Source organism: Macaca mulatta, chromosome 1, assembly GCF_049350105.2.
Source record: "Macaca mulatta isolate MMU2019108-1 chromosome 1, T2T-MMU8v2.0, whole genome shotgun sequence".
Lineage (NCBI taxonomy): Eukaryota > Metazoa > Chordata > Mammalia > Primates > Cercopithecidae > Macaca > Macaca mulatta.
This window is the reverse complement of record NC_133406.1, coordinates 977206-995410: the sequence shown is the minus strand read 5'-3', so window position 1 is coordinate 995410 and position 18205 is coordinate 977206. Positions and strand designations below refer to the sequence as shown.

Sequence of the window (18205 nt, the reverse complement as noted above, 5' to 3'; positions counted from 1 at the left end):
AGAAATCACCTGTCTTCTGTGTCGCTCACGCTGGGAGCTGGAGGCTGGAGCTGTTACTATTTGGCCATCTTGGGCGCCACCTCTCGAAAGTCATCCTCTTTAAGAGAACAGGAAAGTCTCCATGGAGGGATGATTTCCATGTAAAATCTTGGGAGAATGGAGGAAATGCAAGCTTTTAGAAGTGCTGGGGAAGAGTGTTTATGTGCAAGAAAGAACCCAAGTTATGAAAAAGATGCAAGGTAGCTCAATTTGTGTAAATATAAATACTTCAGTTTCACCTGAAATGTAAACTAAACGTACCACATTTTACAATTTTTCTTGTAATTAAAAAGATTTTGACCTAGCAGAATGTCTGCAAACTCAAAACTCTTGTTCCAGAAAGAATAACCTAGTATTTGGATTGAAATGTATGTATGTGGGGAGAAATTTGAGGCAAGTAATTAACTCAATTGTTATTTTAATGTAATATTTGGTGTTTCTGTCCTCTAAAATCAGGTGCTAAATATTTGGAGTGAAACATGTTGGAATTATAGTGAAGATTCCCTCAATATAAAATCTAATAGATGTTTTATTGGTAGCAAATGATTATCACAGACCCCACTGTACTAGTTTCTGTATTCCCAGATTGACTCATTTGCCCTCTGCAATGATTCTTTCTCATCAATATATTTCTGCTATAAATTCTGACCACCAAATGCATAACATTCTAAGGTAATCTGCATACATACATGATGTACTAAAGTGAATTTAAAAAGGACTTTAAAATATGCCTCTGGTAGTTCTGATTTTTACAAATATATTCAATAAAGCAAATTTAATATTATTCCTCCAATATAGTTATAATTTTGTCCTCATTGAGCAACTTCCCTCTCTGCTCCTTATCCCCCCATGTTTCCCAGCCACTAGTAACCAGTATCCTACTCTCTACTTCTATTAGATCGGATTTTTTACCTTCTGTATGTGAATGAGAACATGGAGTATTTATCTTTCTGTGGCTGGTTTATATAACTTAACATAATGTCATCCAAGCTCATCCTCTTGCCACAAATGACAAGATTTCATTTTTTTTTAATGACTGAATAGTATTACGTTGTGTATATAGACCACATTTTCTTTATCTGTTCACTGGTTGGTGAACACGTAGTTTGATTCCCTATCTTGGATATTTTGAATAGTGCTGCACTAAACATTGAGGTGCAGATGTCTCTTAAGTGGGTCAGTTTCCTTTCCTTTAGATATATGCCCTGTAGTGGAATTGCTGGATCCTATGACAGACCTATAATATGATTTATAATAGCTATACTAATTTACATTCCCATCAACAATGTATAAGACTTCTCTTTCTCTACCCCCTCACCAGCATTTGTTATTATTTTGTCTTTTTTGATAATAGTAAGATGATGTGTCATTGTGGTTTTGATTTGTATTTCCCTTACGATTAGTGATGTTGAACATGTTTTCATTACAAAGCATGCATCACTAACTCTCATTTTATTTTGCAGATACGTTATTATAAGGTTTAAGTTTTACACTAGTTTTTCTTCTTTCTTTATTATTTATTTATTATTTCTTTTTAGTTTAAAAAAAAGTGAATTTCATGATGGGTCATCAGAATCACACTTTGCACAGCGATTTCATACTTTTGGGACTGTTCTCTTCTTCCCCAACAAGTCTGGTTTTCTTCTCATTTATGTTTGTCATTTTCATTATGAGTGTAACAGGAAATACACTCATGATCCTCCTCATTTGCAGTGAGTCCAGACTTCACACTCCAATGTATTTTCTGCTCAGCCATCTGTCCTTTATGGATATCTTGCATGTTTCCATCATCGTTCCCAAAATGGTCACTGACTTCCTGTCAGGCAGCAGAACTATTTCACTTGCAGGTTGTGGGTTCCAGGTGTTTCTGTCCCTCACCCTCCTGGGTGGTGAGTGCCTTCTCCTGGCTGCAATGTCCTATGATCGCTATGTGGCCATCTGTCACCCACTGCGCTATCCGACTCTAATGAAGGAGTATGCCAGCACTCTCATGGCTGGAGGCTCCTGGCTCATTGGGGTTTTCAACTCCACAGTCCACACAGCTTACGCACTGCAGTTTCCCTTCTGCGGCTCTAGGGCAATCGATCACTTTTTCTGTGAAGTCCCTGCCATGTTGAAGTTGTCCTGTGCAGACACAACAAACTATGAACGAGGGGTTTATGTAAGTGCTGCGTTATTCCTGGTGATCCCTGCCTTCTTGATCTCTGCTTCTTATGGCCAAATTATTCTTACTGTCCTCCAGATGAAATCATCAGAGGCAAGAAAAAAGTCATTTTCCACTTGTTCCTTCCACATGATTGTGGTCATGATGTACTATGGGCCCTTTATTTTTACATATATGAGACCTAAATCATACCACACTCCAGGCCAGGATAAGTTCCTGGCAATATTCTATACGACCCTCACACCCACACTCAACCCCTTAATCTACAGCTTTAGGAATAAAGATGTTCTGGTGGTGATAAAAAATATGCTCAAAAGTAAGTTTCTGCATAAAAAATGAATAGGAAAATTCCTGAATGTGCATTCTATTTCTACATTAAATACCTGAAGGATACTCATGATAGATTTTCTAGAAAGAAACCAATGCTTCTATCTTGCACATATAAGAAGTGAATATTTCAGAAACCTTGTTAATAATAAATTATAACCTGTGTTTGTGTTGTAAACATATACCTCTAGAAATGTATTGTTCCTTCTGTGGTACCAATTATAATCATGCGACAGTTACAGGAAGTAAAAATTACCCAAGGCGTCCTACTTCCTAACACTAAAATTGTAAGACTTTATAAGAATGTCTTTAAAAATATAATCCCTCATGCACTGTATAACAAACACAAATCCATATAATGTCTATTTTTATAAAACTTTGTAAAATTATATTGCTAACTATCATTTATGAAAAATCCACAAATTCCACATGAAATCTCCATTATTCTTTGCTTGGTTTGTCAACACCTTTGTTTAGTAAAGTTTTATATATATACCTATATACATATATAATTTGTGTTAAAACTGAATTACTCATATGTTAGAAGCAAGTCTATAATATCAGATAAGATTATAAAAATTGTCTAATTTCATTTATGCATATAGTATTGTATTTTACAAACTTCTAGAAATTCATCCTAAAATTTTTTTTCAAAGAAGATAATATTTCTATTGAGAATTAGTTAATTTTTTTATTTTTTAGAAACAATAAGATGCACTTTGTAACTTACAAACATCTGGCTATTTTTTTTTATTTTTTATTTTTTATTTTTATTTTTAGTAGGGACAGGGTTTCACCATGTTGGCCAGGCTGGTCTCAAACTCCTGACCTCAGGTGATCCACCTGCCTCAGCCTCCCAAACTGCTTGGGATTATAGGGTTGAGCTACTGCACCGTCCTGTGTCCTACTTTTGAAACCCAATCTTTTTGAAATCCTAACCTTCATTTTATAGTGTCTCTATTATATTTTTAAATATTAACACCAAAATACTAGCATCAATATTTAACACTTATTATTTAATGTCCTAAGTAAAATATATGGCACAGGTATTCAATAGATAAATGAATAAGTGACATTTTAAACTTTTGTTATTATCTTAGTTTCCTTTCACACTATGTCAGGCAGGAAATTTAGGGACCATCTCCATTTTAATACAGACTAATTTGCTTCCAAAAGGAAAATTACTAGGAAAAAAAAAAAAAAACTTTGAAATTAAATCTAGCACTTTTGAAGACACAATGGAATGCAAAGAGGAAGAGAAGGAGGAAATAAGAAAAAATGAAGAGAGAGAAATGGAGGAGAGGAGGAGAAAAGACAGAAGGAAAGAAAAAGAAAAGAAAAGGATGGGAGGAGAGAAGTAGTGTGAGCACACTGCCCAGAAATTTAGAATTCATAGTGAAGGCAGATAAAAATCATATAAATGTTTATTAGTGTTAACTCTGGCCCACCCATTTTCCTAAATAAACATCATATGTAAATGTGTTTTTCTTTCAAGGTGAGGATTGTAATCCCAGTTTTTGAGAAAGCACAGCAAAGTCTCAGAATGTAAGCAGACTAAAATCATGAGCCTATAACTGGCAAAGTGAGATTCCAAATAAAAAATGTGTCCATCAGAAAACCCTACTTTCTGATAATGATGTCTCTAGCACATTTATACTGGCTACCACTTCATGGTTATAGTGTAAGTTTTTCTGGATGGTACACAACAATCAGTTGGTTCCTGCAGTTTGTTAGTGGCATGGAAAGAGAAGAAAGTGATGGGAAATTTAAAATACCGGCAAAATCTACAAAAGCTCTGATCATTAGAGAAAATCATATACAAAGAACAGTCTTTGGAACGGAAATTGACAAGTGCTATAAAGGAGAAATAACTTGTCTTCTACTCAGCCAGCTATGTTCAAAGAATAACCGTCCACCCTTGACAACCTAAAGTAGTGGCATCATAATGAGGCAAAGGTTCAGCACTGGCAAAATGGATGGAAACACGTGGATCAATTGCTGTTGGTGACTGAATTATGATCAATAGACATTGTTTATTTGTGTGTGTATGTGTTTATGTTTGTGTGTAAAATCTCTATTTGTCCAGTTTTCATAGCTAATTTTGAATATGTGACATGTCATCAGATGAATCATTTCAAAACTTTTTTTACCATGTGTTCATAATTCTAAATGGTTCTTAGAAAAATACCATCTTTATCATGTTTGTACCAAAGATGCATTTCATATATTAAGCCAAATTGCCAATAATAAAACTATTAGTCCAAAATGTATGGAAAAGATAATTAATAAAAAATAATTTAAAAAAACTACCATGTGTTACCAAAAATGTACTAGTGTACAGTGAACTACATTCTTGACTTTTAAAAAATTACCTTAATAAGGTTGCTTTGTTTGCATGACATTGATTTAGGCTTAGATAGGTAATTACCCTATCTTAAACCTTCTATCTTGTTTTATTAATCACCTCTTTATTTCTTTTTCCAGGTTATTCAGTCAGGTCCTTTCCCCATCCCCCCTAATTGATTGGAACCTTTATATTTAAAACAGTAAATAATTCACTTTATCGCCCTAAGAATTTTCTGTGCGTTCTTGTTAAAATCTATATTTTTCTCCATACAATTTTTTGAGAAGTAAACACTAATAAGTTTGAAAAATGATCGTCGTATGATGAAATGATCATTCCAATAATTCCAAAACTTTTGCTCATTTTCTTAAGCAATTTCCCTATCCTGCACAAATGATTGATAATATATGAGATATATTACTATATTTTGTATAGTAATTTATTACATAAATTTTGTTATAGCTATCATATTCTTTCTCTATCATACTCTATTATACCCAGTATTTTATACATTTACCTCTATACAATCTTATTGTTGTATTTCCTTCCCGTTAGCTTTTGGTAAACAATTTTCACTCTTGTTTTAGGTTAGATGTCTTCTTCCTAGGTTTTATTAAAATAATTATGTCATCTCTGAAATACATAATCTTAAAGTTTTGGTTGAATTTTTATGAATTTGTTTACTAAGAATTACCATCTGATGATATTTATTCTAACAATTCCATGACTTTCCATATTTTCTATTGTATACATGCTTTAAAATATGTCTTTTAGTATATTATTAAAATATTATTTAAATATCATTGAGTAATTATAATTAGCTATGTGACAATATTTTAGACCAGTACAAAAAGAAAGATTATTGAATATTGCTAGTTTTGTATAATTCTAACTTTTAAAATGAACTTATACATAATACTTTCAGCAACTATTTGTATTGTTTTTAATTTTTCAAACATAGTCAAGCTTTTCAGCCTAAATGTAATATGAGTTCCAGAGATTATCACTATATTGTGCTCATAGTTTAGGCCCCATAAATCCTGAGAGCATTTAATATTGTTTCAGATAATTTCACTAAATACTTTTAGAACATGGGACGTGTAGTTAATAAGACATTATTTGCTATGGTAGTGTGTATAAGCTAGGCTGTTTGTCAGGAAGAAGGAGTAATAAAAATTAAGTCCTGGTGGTGAATTGCCCATTCTTTACATGGTATTTGAGAATAATGACATGTATATTTTGGTATTAAGACCAATAAATATTTTTGTATTTCCATGATTCATTCTCAAGCTCTTCCTAATGTTTGGTTTACCTTTTCCCCCAAGTTTATAAAATTGTGTCTACATTCACAGAAAGAAAGAAATACTAATTAAATAATAAGGTCTGTAATGGCACTTTCATATAAATATCACTACATTTATAAAGTATTTATATTTATATATTCCTTATTTATGACCAATGTAATCAAAAGAGAAATGAGGAGTCCTTGAAATTATATATTTGACTAATTCTGTCATGTCACATATATAAGAAAATTGAGTCAGAGAGCGAACTTATAATACTTATAAAGGAGAAATATAACTTGTTCAAACAAATCATCTAAATACTCTATGTTATTTTCACTTTATATGTTATTCTGCGGTTTGTAAACATCCTTATTTTCATATCATCATTTATAAAATGGAAATTTTTCTGTGGATGAACTCCATGTATTGAATAGGAGAGAGATGTATTCATCCAAAGAGCATCCAGAAAATTCAACTGTGTTTAATATTGTCATTTTGCTTTCTCTTAAGGGCAGCCAACATTATTACATGAACGTTTCAGATGTCATCTCCTTTGATATTTTGATTTCAGCCATGAAAACAGGAAATCAAAGTTTTGGGACAGATTTTCTACTTGTTGGTCTTTTCCAATACGGCCAGATAAACTCTCTTCTCTTTGTTGTCATTGCCACCCTCTTTACAGTTGCTCTGACAGGAAATATCATGCTGATCCACCTCATTTGGTTGGACACCAGACTCCACACTCCAATGTACTTTCTGCTCAGTCAGCTCTCCATCATTGACCTCATGTACATCTCCACCACTGTGCCCAAGATGGTGGTCAACTTCCTCTCACAGAGTAAGACCATTACATTTATGGGCTGTGAGATTCAAACGTATGTGTTCTTGGCTCTTGGTGGAACTGAAGCCCTTCTCCTTGGTTTTATGTCTTATGATCGCTATGTAGCTATCTGTCACCCTTTACATTATCCGGTACTTATGAGCAAGAATATCTGCTGCCTCATGGTTGCATGTGCATGGGCCAGTAGTTCTGTCAGCGCTATCATACATACATTGCATGTGTTTCAACTTCCATTCTGTAGGTCTCGGCTCATAAACCACTTTTTCTGTGAAGTTCCAGCTCTACTGTCATTGGTGTGTCGGGACACCTCCCATTATGAGTATACAGTCCTCCTGAGTGGACTTACTATTCTGCTGCTACCATTCCTGGCCATTCTGGCTTCCTATGCTCGTGTGCTTATTGTGGTATTCCAGATGAGTTCGGGAAGAGGACAGGCAAAAGCTGTTTCCACTTGTTCCTCCCACCTGATTGTGGCAAGCCTGTTCTATGCGACCGCTCTCTTTACCTACACGAGGCCACACTCCTTGCATTCCCCTTCACAGGACAAGGTGGTGGCAGTATTTTACACAATTATCACACCTCTACTGAACCCATTTATCTATAGCCTGCGAAATAAGGAAGTCACGGGGGCAGTGAGGAGACTGTTGGGATAATGGATATGCTGTAGAAAATATGACTTCAGATCTCTGTGTTCATTGAGGATTAACAACCTAAAAAGCTGTTCCTGAAAACTATCTAGAAAGATGTAAATACTTATTTTCTGTATAGAAGTCACAAAAACAGTGTTTATCAATCTTGTTTAACTTGTAAAGCAATAGAAGTCAGCCTTCTCAAATCTAAGTTCCCCTGGCATTTTAATACTTTGACTTGCCCTCTTGAATAATCTGAAATGTGAACCATAATAATAAAATCTACTTAAACATTTAACATCAAGATAATCTATATAACAACCAAAGTTAACAGAGAGAAAAATGCATAATTCATTTATTCCTTCTTTCACTCAAGGGTTTTAATGCTTTAATTTGTGTGTGACATTGTTACAGACACTGGTCATGTGAGAGTAAACAAAAATAAAAGCTGACAGATATCTCTGCTGATGGGCAAACAATTTCTGTTTCTGTTTTTCTTTAGTGGTTTTCATGCTTGATTGATTAATAAAGTTTCTTTAAGAAAATCCAGTGACTGAAATTTATTAATATTGAATAATGTATTAATAGGAAAGCAATTGGTGTTTTCTTATCTTGAGGAATAGAAGAGTCAAAACTTACAGCATCTGATGGGAAAATCATGACAGGTGGTGGTAGAGAAGAGAGTGGGGTGAAAAAAAGACAAGAGTATCTGTTGACGTGACTCTTTCCGTTCTGTACCATAACACCTTTTGTGCATGCAAACACGCCACACACACCACAGGCACACACATAGGAGGTGCACACCACCCAGGGCCATCCAGGCACTTCTGCCAAGTTCCTTTAAGGGGGATTACACAACTGCTTTTCCCTCTTCCTCTGTTTCAGAAAATATTCTCTTAAGACACAATACACATCATCCAGTCATTTCTTTCTTTATTTTCTTTCCTTTTTTCTTTTCTTTTCTTTTCTTTCTTTTTTTTTTGAGATAGAGTCTTTCTCTCTCGCGCAGTCTGGAGTGCAGTGGCTTGAGCTCGGCTCACCACAACTTCTGCCTCCCGGGTTCAAGCGATTCTCCTGCCTCAGCCTCCCAAGTAGTTGAGATTACAGGCGCCTGCCGCCACAACTGGCTAATTTTTGTATTTTTAGTTGAGACTGGGTTTCATCATGTTGCTTGGGCTGGTTTCGAACTCCTGATCTCAAGTGATCCTTCTGCCTTGGCCTCTCAAAGTGCTGGGATTGCAAGCGTGAGCCACTGCGCCAAGCCTCAGTCATTTATTAATGCAAAATTAATATATCAAATTGTTGTTATTGATACTATTAATATTTTTTAATATTATCAATATTCCATTATTAAAAATCTGGTTATTTTTTGTTTAATCAATTTGTCCAGAAATACCAGCTTTTGATTTCTATTTTTTCTTTTTCTTCCCCTCTCTTAATTCATTGACCTCCTATAATTACCTACATATTTGAATACGAATCTCAAATAGCACTTTAGATATTATTTTTGAGAATCATAGTATTATTATTAAAAATAATTCCACAATGTCTTTTACTGCCTAACCAGTTGTAAGACAAAATGAAAATGTAGAGACAAGTCTCTAAATTTAATATTTTCTTTGGGAAGAAAGAATTACAGCAAACTGATGGGTCTTGACTCTTTATCCAATTTGCTAGTCTGTGTCTTTTAATTGGAGTATTTAGCCCATTTACATTTAAGGTTAATATTGTTACGTGTGAATTTGATCCTGTTATTTTGCTCATTAGTTGATGCAGTTGCTTCCTAGCATTGATGGTCTTTACAATTTGGCATGTTTTTTGAAATGGCTGGTACTGGTTGTTCCTTTCCATGTTTAGTGCTTCCTTCAGGAGCTCTTGTAAGGTGGGCCTGGTGGTGACAAAATCTCTCAGCATTTGTTGTCTGTAAAGGATTTTATTTCTCCTTCACTTATGAAGCTTAGTTTGGGGATATGAAATTCTGGGTGGGACAATCTTTAAGAATGTTGAATATTGGCCCCCACTGTCTTCTGGCTTGTAGAGTTTCTGCCAAGAGATCCACTGTTAGTCTGATGGGCTTCCCTTTGTGGGTAACAGAACCTTTCTCTCTGGCTGCCCGTAACATTTTTTTCCTTCATTTCAACTTTGATGAATCTAACAATTATGTGTCTTAGGAATTACTCTTCTGAAGGAGTAACTTCTCAAGGAGTATCAAGGAAATACGGCATTCTCCGTATTTCCTGAATTTGAATGTTAGCCTGCCTTGCTAGGTTGGGGAAGTTCTCCTGGATAATATCCTGCAGAGTGTGTACTCAGGAGACCCATCTCACATGCAGAGACAAACATAGGCTCAAAATAAAGGGATGGAGGAAGATCTACCAAGCAAATGGAAAACAAAAAAGGCAGGGGTTGCAATCCTAGTCTCTGATAAAACAGACTTTAAACCAACAAAGATCAAAAGAGACAAAGAAGGCCATTACATAATGGTAATGTGATCAAATCAACAAGAAGAGCTAACTATGCTAAATATATGTGCACGCAACACAGGAGCACCCAGATTCATAAAGCAAGTCCTTAGAGACCTACAAAGAGACTTAGACTCCCACACAATAATAATGGGAGAATTTAACACCCCACTGTCAATATTAGACAGATCAATGAGACAGAAAGTTAAAAAAGATATCCAGAAATTGAACTCATCTCTGCAGCAAGCAGACCTAATAGACATCTACAGAACTCTCCACCCCAAATCAACAGAATGTACATTCTTCTCAGCACCACATCACACTTATTCCAAAATTGACCACATAATTGGAAGTAAAGCACTCCTCAGCAAATGTAAAAGAACCAAAATTATAACAAACTGTCTCTCAGACCACAGTGCAAGCAAACTAGAACTCGGGATTAAGAAACTCAATCAAAACTGCTCAACTACATGGAAACTGAATAACTTGCTCCTGAATGACTACTGGGTACATAATTAAATGAAGGCAGAAATAAAGATGTTCTTTAAAATGAATGAGAACAAAGATACGACATACCAGAATCTCTGGGACACATTTAAAGCAGTATGCAGAGGGAAATTTATAGCACTAAATGCCTAAAAGAGAAAGCTGGAAAGATCTAAAGTTGACACCCTAACATCACAATGAAAAGAACTAGAGAAGCAAGAGTAAACACATTCAAAAGCTAGCAGAAGGCAAGAAATAACTAAGATCAGAGCAGAACTGAAGGAGATAGAGACACAAAAAACCCTTCAAAAAATCAATGAATCCAGGACCTGCTTTTTTTTTGAAAAGACCAACAAAATTGATAGACAACTAGCAAGACTAATAAAGAAGAAAAGAGAGAAGAATCAAACAGACACAATAAAAAAATGATAAAGGGGATATCACCACCGATCCCACAGAAATACAAACTACCATCAGAGAATACTATAAACACCTCTATGCAAATAAACTGGAAAATCTAGAAAAAATGGATAAATTCCTGGACACATACACCCTCCCAAGACTAAACCAGGAAGAAGTTGAATCCCTGAATATACTAATAACAGACTCTGAAATTGAGGCAATAATTAATAGCCTACCAACCAGAAAAGTCCAGGACCAGATGCATTCACAGCCGAATTCTACCATAGGTACAAAGAAGAGCTGATACTATTCCTTTGGAAACTATTCCAATCAACAGAAAAAGAGGGAATCCTCCCTAACTCTTTTTATGAGGCCAGCATCATCCTGATACCAAAGCCTGGCAGAGACACAACAAAAAAAAAAGAGAATTGTAGACCAATGTCCCTGATGAACACTGATGCAAAAATCCTCAATAAAATACTAGCAAACCGAATTCAGCAGCACATCAAAAAGCTTATCCACCATGATCAAGTGGGCTTCATCCCTGGAATGCAAGGCTGGTTCAACATAATCAAATCAAAAATGTAATCCAGCATATACACAGAACCAAAGACAAAAACCACATGATTATCTCAATAGAAGCAGAAAGGCCTTTGACAAAATTCAACAGACCTCCATGCTAACAACTCTCAATAAATTCGGTATTGATAGAACGTATCTCAAAATAATAAGAGCTATTTATGATAAACCCGAAGCCAAAATCATACTGAATGGGCAAAAACTGGAAGTATTCCCTTTGAAAACTGGCACAAGACAGGCATGTCCTCTCTCACCACTCCTGTTCCACATAGTGTTGGAAGTTCTGGTCAGGGCAATCAGGCAGGAGAATGAAATAAAAGGTATTCAATTAGGAAAAGAAGATGACAAATTTTCTCTGTTTGCAGATGACATGATTGTATATTTAGAAAACCCCATCGTCTCAGCCCAAAATCTCCTTAAGCTGATAAGCAACTTCAGCAAAGTCTCAGGATACAAAAATCAATGTGCAAAAATCACAAGCATTCCTATACACCAATAACAGACAAACAGACAACCAAATCATACATGAACTCCCAATCCCAATAGATTCAAAGAGAATAAAATACCTAGGAATCCAACTTACAAGGGATGTAAAGGACCTCTTCAAGGAGAACTACAAACCACTGCTCAGTGCAATAAAAGAGGACACAAACAAATGGAAGAACATACCATGCTCATGGATAGGAAGAATCAATATTGTGAAAATGGCCATACTCCCCAAGGTAATTTATAGATTCAATGCCATCCCCATTAACCTACCAATGACGTTCTTCACAGAATTGGAAAAAACTGCTTTAAAGTTCATATGGAATCAAAAAAGACCCCACATTGTCAAGACAATCCTAAGCCAAAATTTTTGCAGTCTACTCATCTGACAAAGGGCTAATATCCAGAACCTATAAAGAACTCAAACAAATTTACAAGAAAAAAGCAACCCCATCAAAAAGTGGGCCAAGGATATGAACAGACACTTCTCAAAAGAAGACATTCATACAGCCAACAGACACATGAAAAAATGCTCATCATCACTCACCATCAGAGAAATGCAAGTCAAAAAAACCACAATGAGATACCATCTCACACCTGTTAGAATGGCAATCATTAAAAAATCAGGATCCAACAGGTGCTGGAGAGGATGTGGAGAAACAGGAACAGTTTTACACTGTTGGTGGGACTGTGAACTGGTTCAACCATTGTGGAAAACAGTGTGGTGATTCCTCAAGGATCTAGAACTAGAAATACCATTTGACCCAGCCATCCCATTACTGGGGATATACCCAAAGGATTATAAATCATGCTGCTATGAAGACACATGCACACGTATGTTTACTGCAGCACCATTCACAATAGCAAAGACTTAGTACCAACCCAAATGTCCATCAATGATAGACTGGATTAAGAAAGTGTGACACATATACACTGTGGAATACTATGCAACCCTAAAAAAGGATGGGTTCGTCTCCTTTGTAGGGACATGGATGCAGCTGGAAACCATCGTTCTCAGCAAACTATCACGAGGACAGAAAACCAAACACCACATGTTCTCACTCATAGGTGGGAACTGAGCAATTAGAACACTTGGACACAGGAAGAGGGACACCACATACTGGGGCCTGTCATGGGGTGGGGTGAGAGGGGATGGGTAGCATTAGGAGATATACCTAATGTAAATGACGAGTTAATGGGTGCAGCACACCAACATGGCACGTGTATACATATGTAACAAACCTGCACGTTGTGCACATGTACCCTAGAACTTGAGATATAATAATAAAAAAATAATTACAATTTGGAGCAGACCGGTGGTCATCAGTATGCCCAAAGGACCAAGAGGTTAGACGTTTTATGAAAAAGAAGAAATTTTACATATTACTCTTTGAAAAAAGTTTATTGGCACTAGTAAGAGTTTGGGGAGCTAGCCAGCTCTGACTGGTGAACAACTGTGGTGGGCAAAATTATCCCTAAAATCACAGCAAGTTATCTCAGAAGCTGTAGATAGATCTGGCTTCTAGTTACAATAGCAGTTTCAGCAGTCGGAGTTGCAGAGAATTACATTCTCTGGGAATATTTTGTACCCTGAGTGCTTTGTACTCCTGGTTTGTTAACTCCGTGTTAGTTGGGTATGGCAAGAGTAATCCAGTTCTTATGATCAGCTTTCATACAGTTCATATACAGAACTATACTTCAGTCAATTCCTGAATGCTTACTTTTTTTTTATATGGTACTTTTTTTTTATATGGTAATAATCTGCCAGACTTAAGAAAACCTTGGTTGTCAGAAAAGAATTCCTCCTCCTTCTCCTTTCCTCCTCCTTCTTCTTTCCTCCTCCTCCTCCTTCTCCTCCTCCTCCTCCTTCTTCCTTCTTCTTCTCCTCCTCCTCCTCCATTTCCTCCATCTCCTCCTACTCCGTCTTCTCCTCTTCCTTTGATTTCTTTTTCTTTCTTTCTTTCTTTTTTTCTTTCTTCTCTCTCTCTTTCTCTCTTTTTCTTTCCTCCTCCTCCTCCTCCTCCTCCTCCTCCTCCTCCTTCTTCTTCTTCTTCTTCTTCTTTCTCCTTCTCCTCCTCCTCCTTTCCTCTTCCTCCTTCTTCTTTTTCTTCCTCTTCTTATTCCTTTGTCTTCTTTCTCCTTCTCCTCCTCCTTCGTCTTCTGCCTTCTTCCTTCTTCTTCTTTCTCCTTCTCCTCCTCCTCCTTCTTCTTCTTTCCTCCTCTTCCTCCCTCTTCTTCTTCTTTTCTTCTTCTTCCTTCTCCTCCTCCTTCCCCCTCCTCCTCCTTCCCCCTCCTCCTTCCTCCTCCTCCTCCTTCCCCTCTCCTTCTGCTTCTTCTTTTTAAATCTCTTCTCATTACTGTGTGTCATATCAGAAATCAAGACTTTCTGTTACAGACAGTAGAAAGGAGAAAGAGGAACAAACATTTGTTTGTATGTAAAACGCATGTATGTGCTGCTTTTTATATATCACATAAAGTAAACCATGAATAATCATGATAATTATAAATAATCATAAACTTTAAAATATAAAAAGAGAATATGACTCCACTTTTATAGATAATTAAACTGAATGTCAGAGAGTTTATGTAATTTACCCTAAAACATAAAACTAACAAGTTTTAAGATTAGAAGAGTTCAACGGAGCCATCCTCTTTTTGGAAGAATACCTTTTGGGACAAGACATTTTTTAAATTTATTTTTTAGTGTACTTTAAGTTCTAGAGTACATGTGCACAATGTGCAGCTTTGTTACATATGTATACATGTTCCATGTTGATTCGCTGCACCCATCAACTCGTCATTTACATTAGGTATTTCTCCTAGTGCTATCCCTCCCCCAGTCCCCCACCCCCCAACAGGCCCAGGTGTGTGATGTTCCCTGCCCTGTGTCCAAGTGTTCTCATTGTTCAATTCCCACCTATGAGTGAGAACATGTGGTGTTTGGTTTTCCATCCTTGTGATAGTTTGCTGAGAATGATGGTTTCCAGCCCCATTCCTGTCCCTGCAAAGGACATGAACTCATCCTTTTTTATGGCCGCAAAGTTTTCCATGGTGTATATGTGCCACATTTTCTTAATCCAGTCTATCACTGATGGACATCTGGATTGGTTCCAAGTATTTGCTATTTTGAATGGTGCTGCAGTAAACATATGTGTGCATACGTATTTATAGTAGCATGATTTATAATCCTTTGGGTACATACACAGTAATGGGATGGCTGGGTCAAATGGTATTTCTAGTTCTAGATCCTTGAGGAATCACCACACTGTTTTCCACAATGGTTGAACTAGTTCACAGTCCCACCAACAGTGTAAAAGTGTTCCTATTTCTCCACATCCTCTCCAACATCTGTTGCTTCCTGACTTTTTAATGATCGCCATACTAAGTAGCATGAGATGGTATCTCATTGTGGTTTTGATTTGCATTTCCCTGATGGCCAGTGATGATGAGCATTTTTTCTTATGTCTGTTGGCTGCATAAATGTCTTCTTTTGAGAAGTGTCTGTTCATATCCCTTGCCCACTTTGATGTGGTTGTTTGTTTTTTTTCTTGTAAATTTGTTTAAGTTCTTTGTAGATTCTGGATATTAGCCCTTTGTCAGATGGGTAGATTTCAAAACTTTTCTCCCATTCTGTAGGTTGACTGTTCACTCTGATGGTATTTTCTTTTGCCATGCAGAAACTCTTTAGTTTAATTAGATTCTATTTGTCATTTTTGGCTTTTGTTGCCATTGCTTTTGGTGTTTCAGCTATAAAGTCCTCATGGAACAAGGCATTTTTATAACACACTTTCCCCTATGTAATTACCAGCTCTTTCTTGATGCATTGGCTGTTAACAAAGTGTAGGCTAGCAGGATTGGATGCTTTCCCAGGAAGGAGATAATTACTTTACAAATGCTATCTCATTTAACAATAGTTTAATGCAGACCTCACTTTCAAATTAGTCATATCCTGATGTTAGCAGTATATTAGCAAAACAGGCCATTTCCTGCCGGGATTAAATATCTCCAGATTTGAAAATAATCTGCATGAAATGTAGAAAGTATGTGGTAATCTTTTTTCTCCTAAATGTGATCCAACTGGCATTTTCAGAGCCTGAAGATAAGGACTTTATTCAGGTGCCTTGCATTTTATACCAGCAGGAAATGCACCACTGAGATCTACTTGGTGATCCAGGGGGCCAGAGCCATGGAATACTCGGAACTTTCTACATGGCGGCTGCTCCTGTTGCAGGTTAGTGCTAAGACTCTGAGACTGAGTGCATACAACATGGGATGGTGTTCTCTGAAGCTTTTGGGGTAATTCCACCAGGTTTTTCACTGCCCGGCCAGCTCCTATGCAGAGCTATACTTCAGTCAGTTACTGAATGCTTATGTTTTGGTCATGATCTATAGCATTGTAATAATCTGCCAGAATTAAGAAAACCTTTGTTGTCGGGGAGGACTTTTTTTTTTAATTTCCAAAATTATTTCCATAATTTTAAGGATTTCCTCACAATAGCATTTTGTAAACAAAGTATCTGGATCTTCCCTAATAATTTAATAACATCCATTTTATTGTCTCTCATATACATTTTATAAAATTTGTAAAACATGACATTTGCCTGTCAATTAACATGGTCTCTGAGATCACCCTTACTTTCATATTGTATTCCATGGCAACAATGTAATAGTTTTGTAATAGTTTTTCTTGTTATGCATTATGAAGAACCTTAGGTTCCCGCCTTTCTTTTGGGTTACTTCTTAGAATGCAACTTGGATCATATATCAATGGTACCAAGGGACAAGGCTAACTCTACAGTTTTCATCCTGTATTGTCAACCTGATTTTATAAAGATTTTTAATTTTTACTCTACAATTAATCTTCACTATATTCCAACCAGCAAAGCATATTATAAAGAAACACATAAATTTCTAGGTGAGTCACTAGGAGATATACAAAGGGATGTAAAACTTGTAGGAGAGTTACTCATGTAACTATATTCATCCAAATCCACAGCAGACCCAGATCCCAGGCTCTGGTGTAAGAGCTATTTTATCACCGAGGAATCTTTATGGCTTCGTGCATGCAGTAGGAGACAGGGCAGCTGGCCCTTTCTGAAACAACCATTGTTCCTATGTATTTAACTCGAAGTAATCAATATTCCAATTTGGTGTTTGGGGGATGGCATGTCCTTCAGTCCTTTACTGAGAAATGATTATATAGATATAATAATTTTCAGGCAAGAAATTTGACATCTTTAAAGGAACTGTTGATTTTACCAAGGAAACAAATATAAGCATGTATTTATTTCTATATCAACTTATTTGTAAATATACACTCATGTAATCTCCAAAGATAAAAATTTAAATCCAAAAATTAACTGTGATACAGTAGTTTCACATACCTGGAGACTGTTTTTTTACTTTGTCTTTTTTTTAGTCTTAATCTTTTCTTCAAATAAGGAGAAGAAGAATGTAGAGCAGACACTATTAGGGAGCACCAGCCATTGAGATCCAGGTTGGCAGGTCCCTGCAGTACTTTGGAAGTGGCAGCACCTAGGGATTGTGGAAGAAAGGCTGGTTGAGGCATTTATCCTGAGCCTGCAGGTTGTGCTCTCAGGTATCTAACAGAACTCAGCCAATTTGTTATAATTTAAACCTGTTTTGTTCCCATAAACATTGACATAATTTGATGATAGGGTAATTTCATCAATATTCTACTTCCATATTCTCTTTCAGACACATTAAGTGAATTGGTTTAACCCTCATCTAGATAAAGTAAAAAGAGTATAACTTCTTGTATAAGGTGTAAGAAAGGGGTCCAGTTTCAGTTTTCTGCACATGACTAGACTTAAACTTCCAAGCTATAATAGTGGGAGATTTTAACACCCCACTGTCAATATTACACAGATCAATGAGACAGAAAATTTACAAGGATAGTCAGAACTGGAACTCAGCTCTAGACCAAGCAGACCGAATAGACATCTATAGAACTCTCCACGCCAAATCAACAGAATATACATTCTTTTCAGCACCACATAACACTTATTCTAAAATCGACCACATAATTGGAAGTCAAACACTCCTTAGCAAATTCAAAAGGACAGAAATAATAACAAACAGCCTTTGAGACCACAGTGCAATCAAATTAGAACTCAGGATTAAGAGACTCACTCAAAAC

The 18205-nt window shown here is 36.3% G+C and overlaps 2 protein-coding genes and 1 long non-coding RNA gene across 5 annotated transcripts in view; all 3 read left to right on the top strand.

Annotated features, from left to right (window-relative positions):
• The window catches only part of LOC114678437 (uncharacterized), a 267034-nt gene that overhangs the window by 137770 nt on the left and 111059 nt on the right, over window positions 1-18205 (top strand). The gene's annotated exons all lie outside the window — the stretch shown is intronic.
• LOC144337607 (olfactory receptor 2AJ1-like) lies at window positions 1598-2542 on the top strand. The gene has a single exon (XM_077983650.1). The coding sequence runs from the start codon at window positions 1598-1600 to the stop codon at window positions 2540-2542; it is 945 nt and encodes a 314-aa protein (XP_077839776.1).
• OR2AK2 (olfactory receptor family 2 subfamily AK member 2) lies at window positions 6689-7996 on the top strand. The gene has a single exon (XM_077983642.1). The coding sequence runs from the start codon at window positions 6689-6691 to the stop codon at window positions 7652-7654; it is 966 nt and encodes a 321-aa protein (XP_077839768.1). The 3' UTR covers window positions 7655-7996.

Coding starts and splice junctions, on each gene's coding strand:
- OR2AK2 (XM_077983642.1), top strand. CDS start 6,689: ATGAACGTTTCAGATGTCATCTCCTTTGATATTTTGATTTCAGCCATG.
- LOC144337607 (XM_077983650.1), top strand. CDS start 1,598: ATGATGGGTCATCAGAATCACACTTTGCACAGCGATTTCATACTTTTG.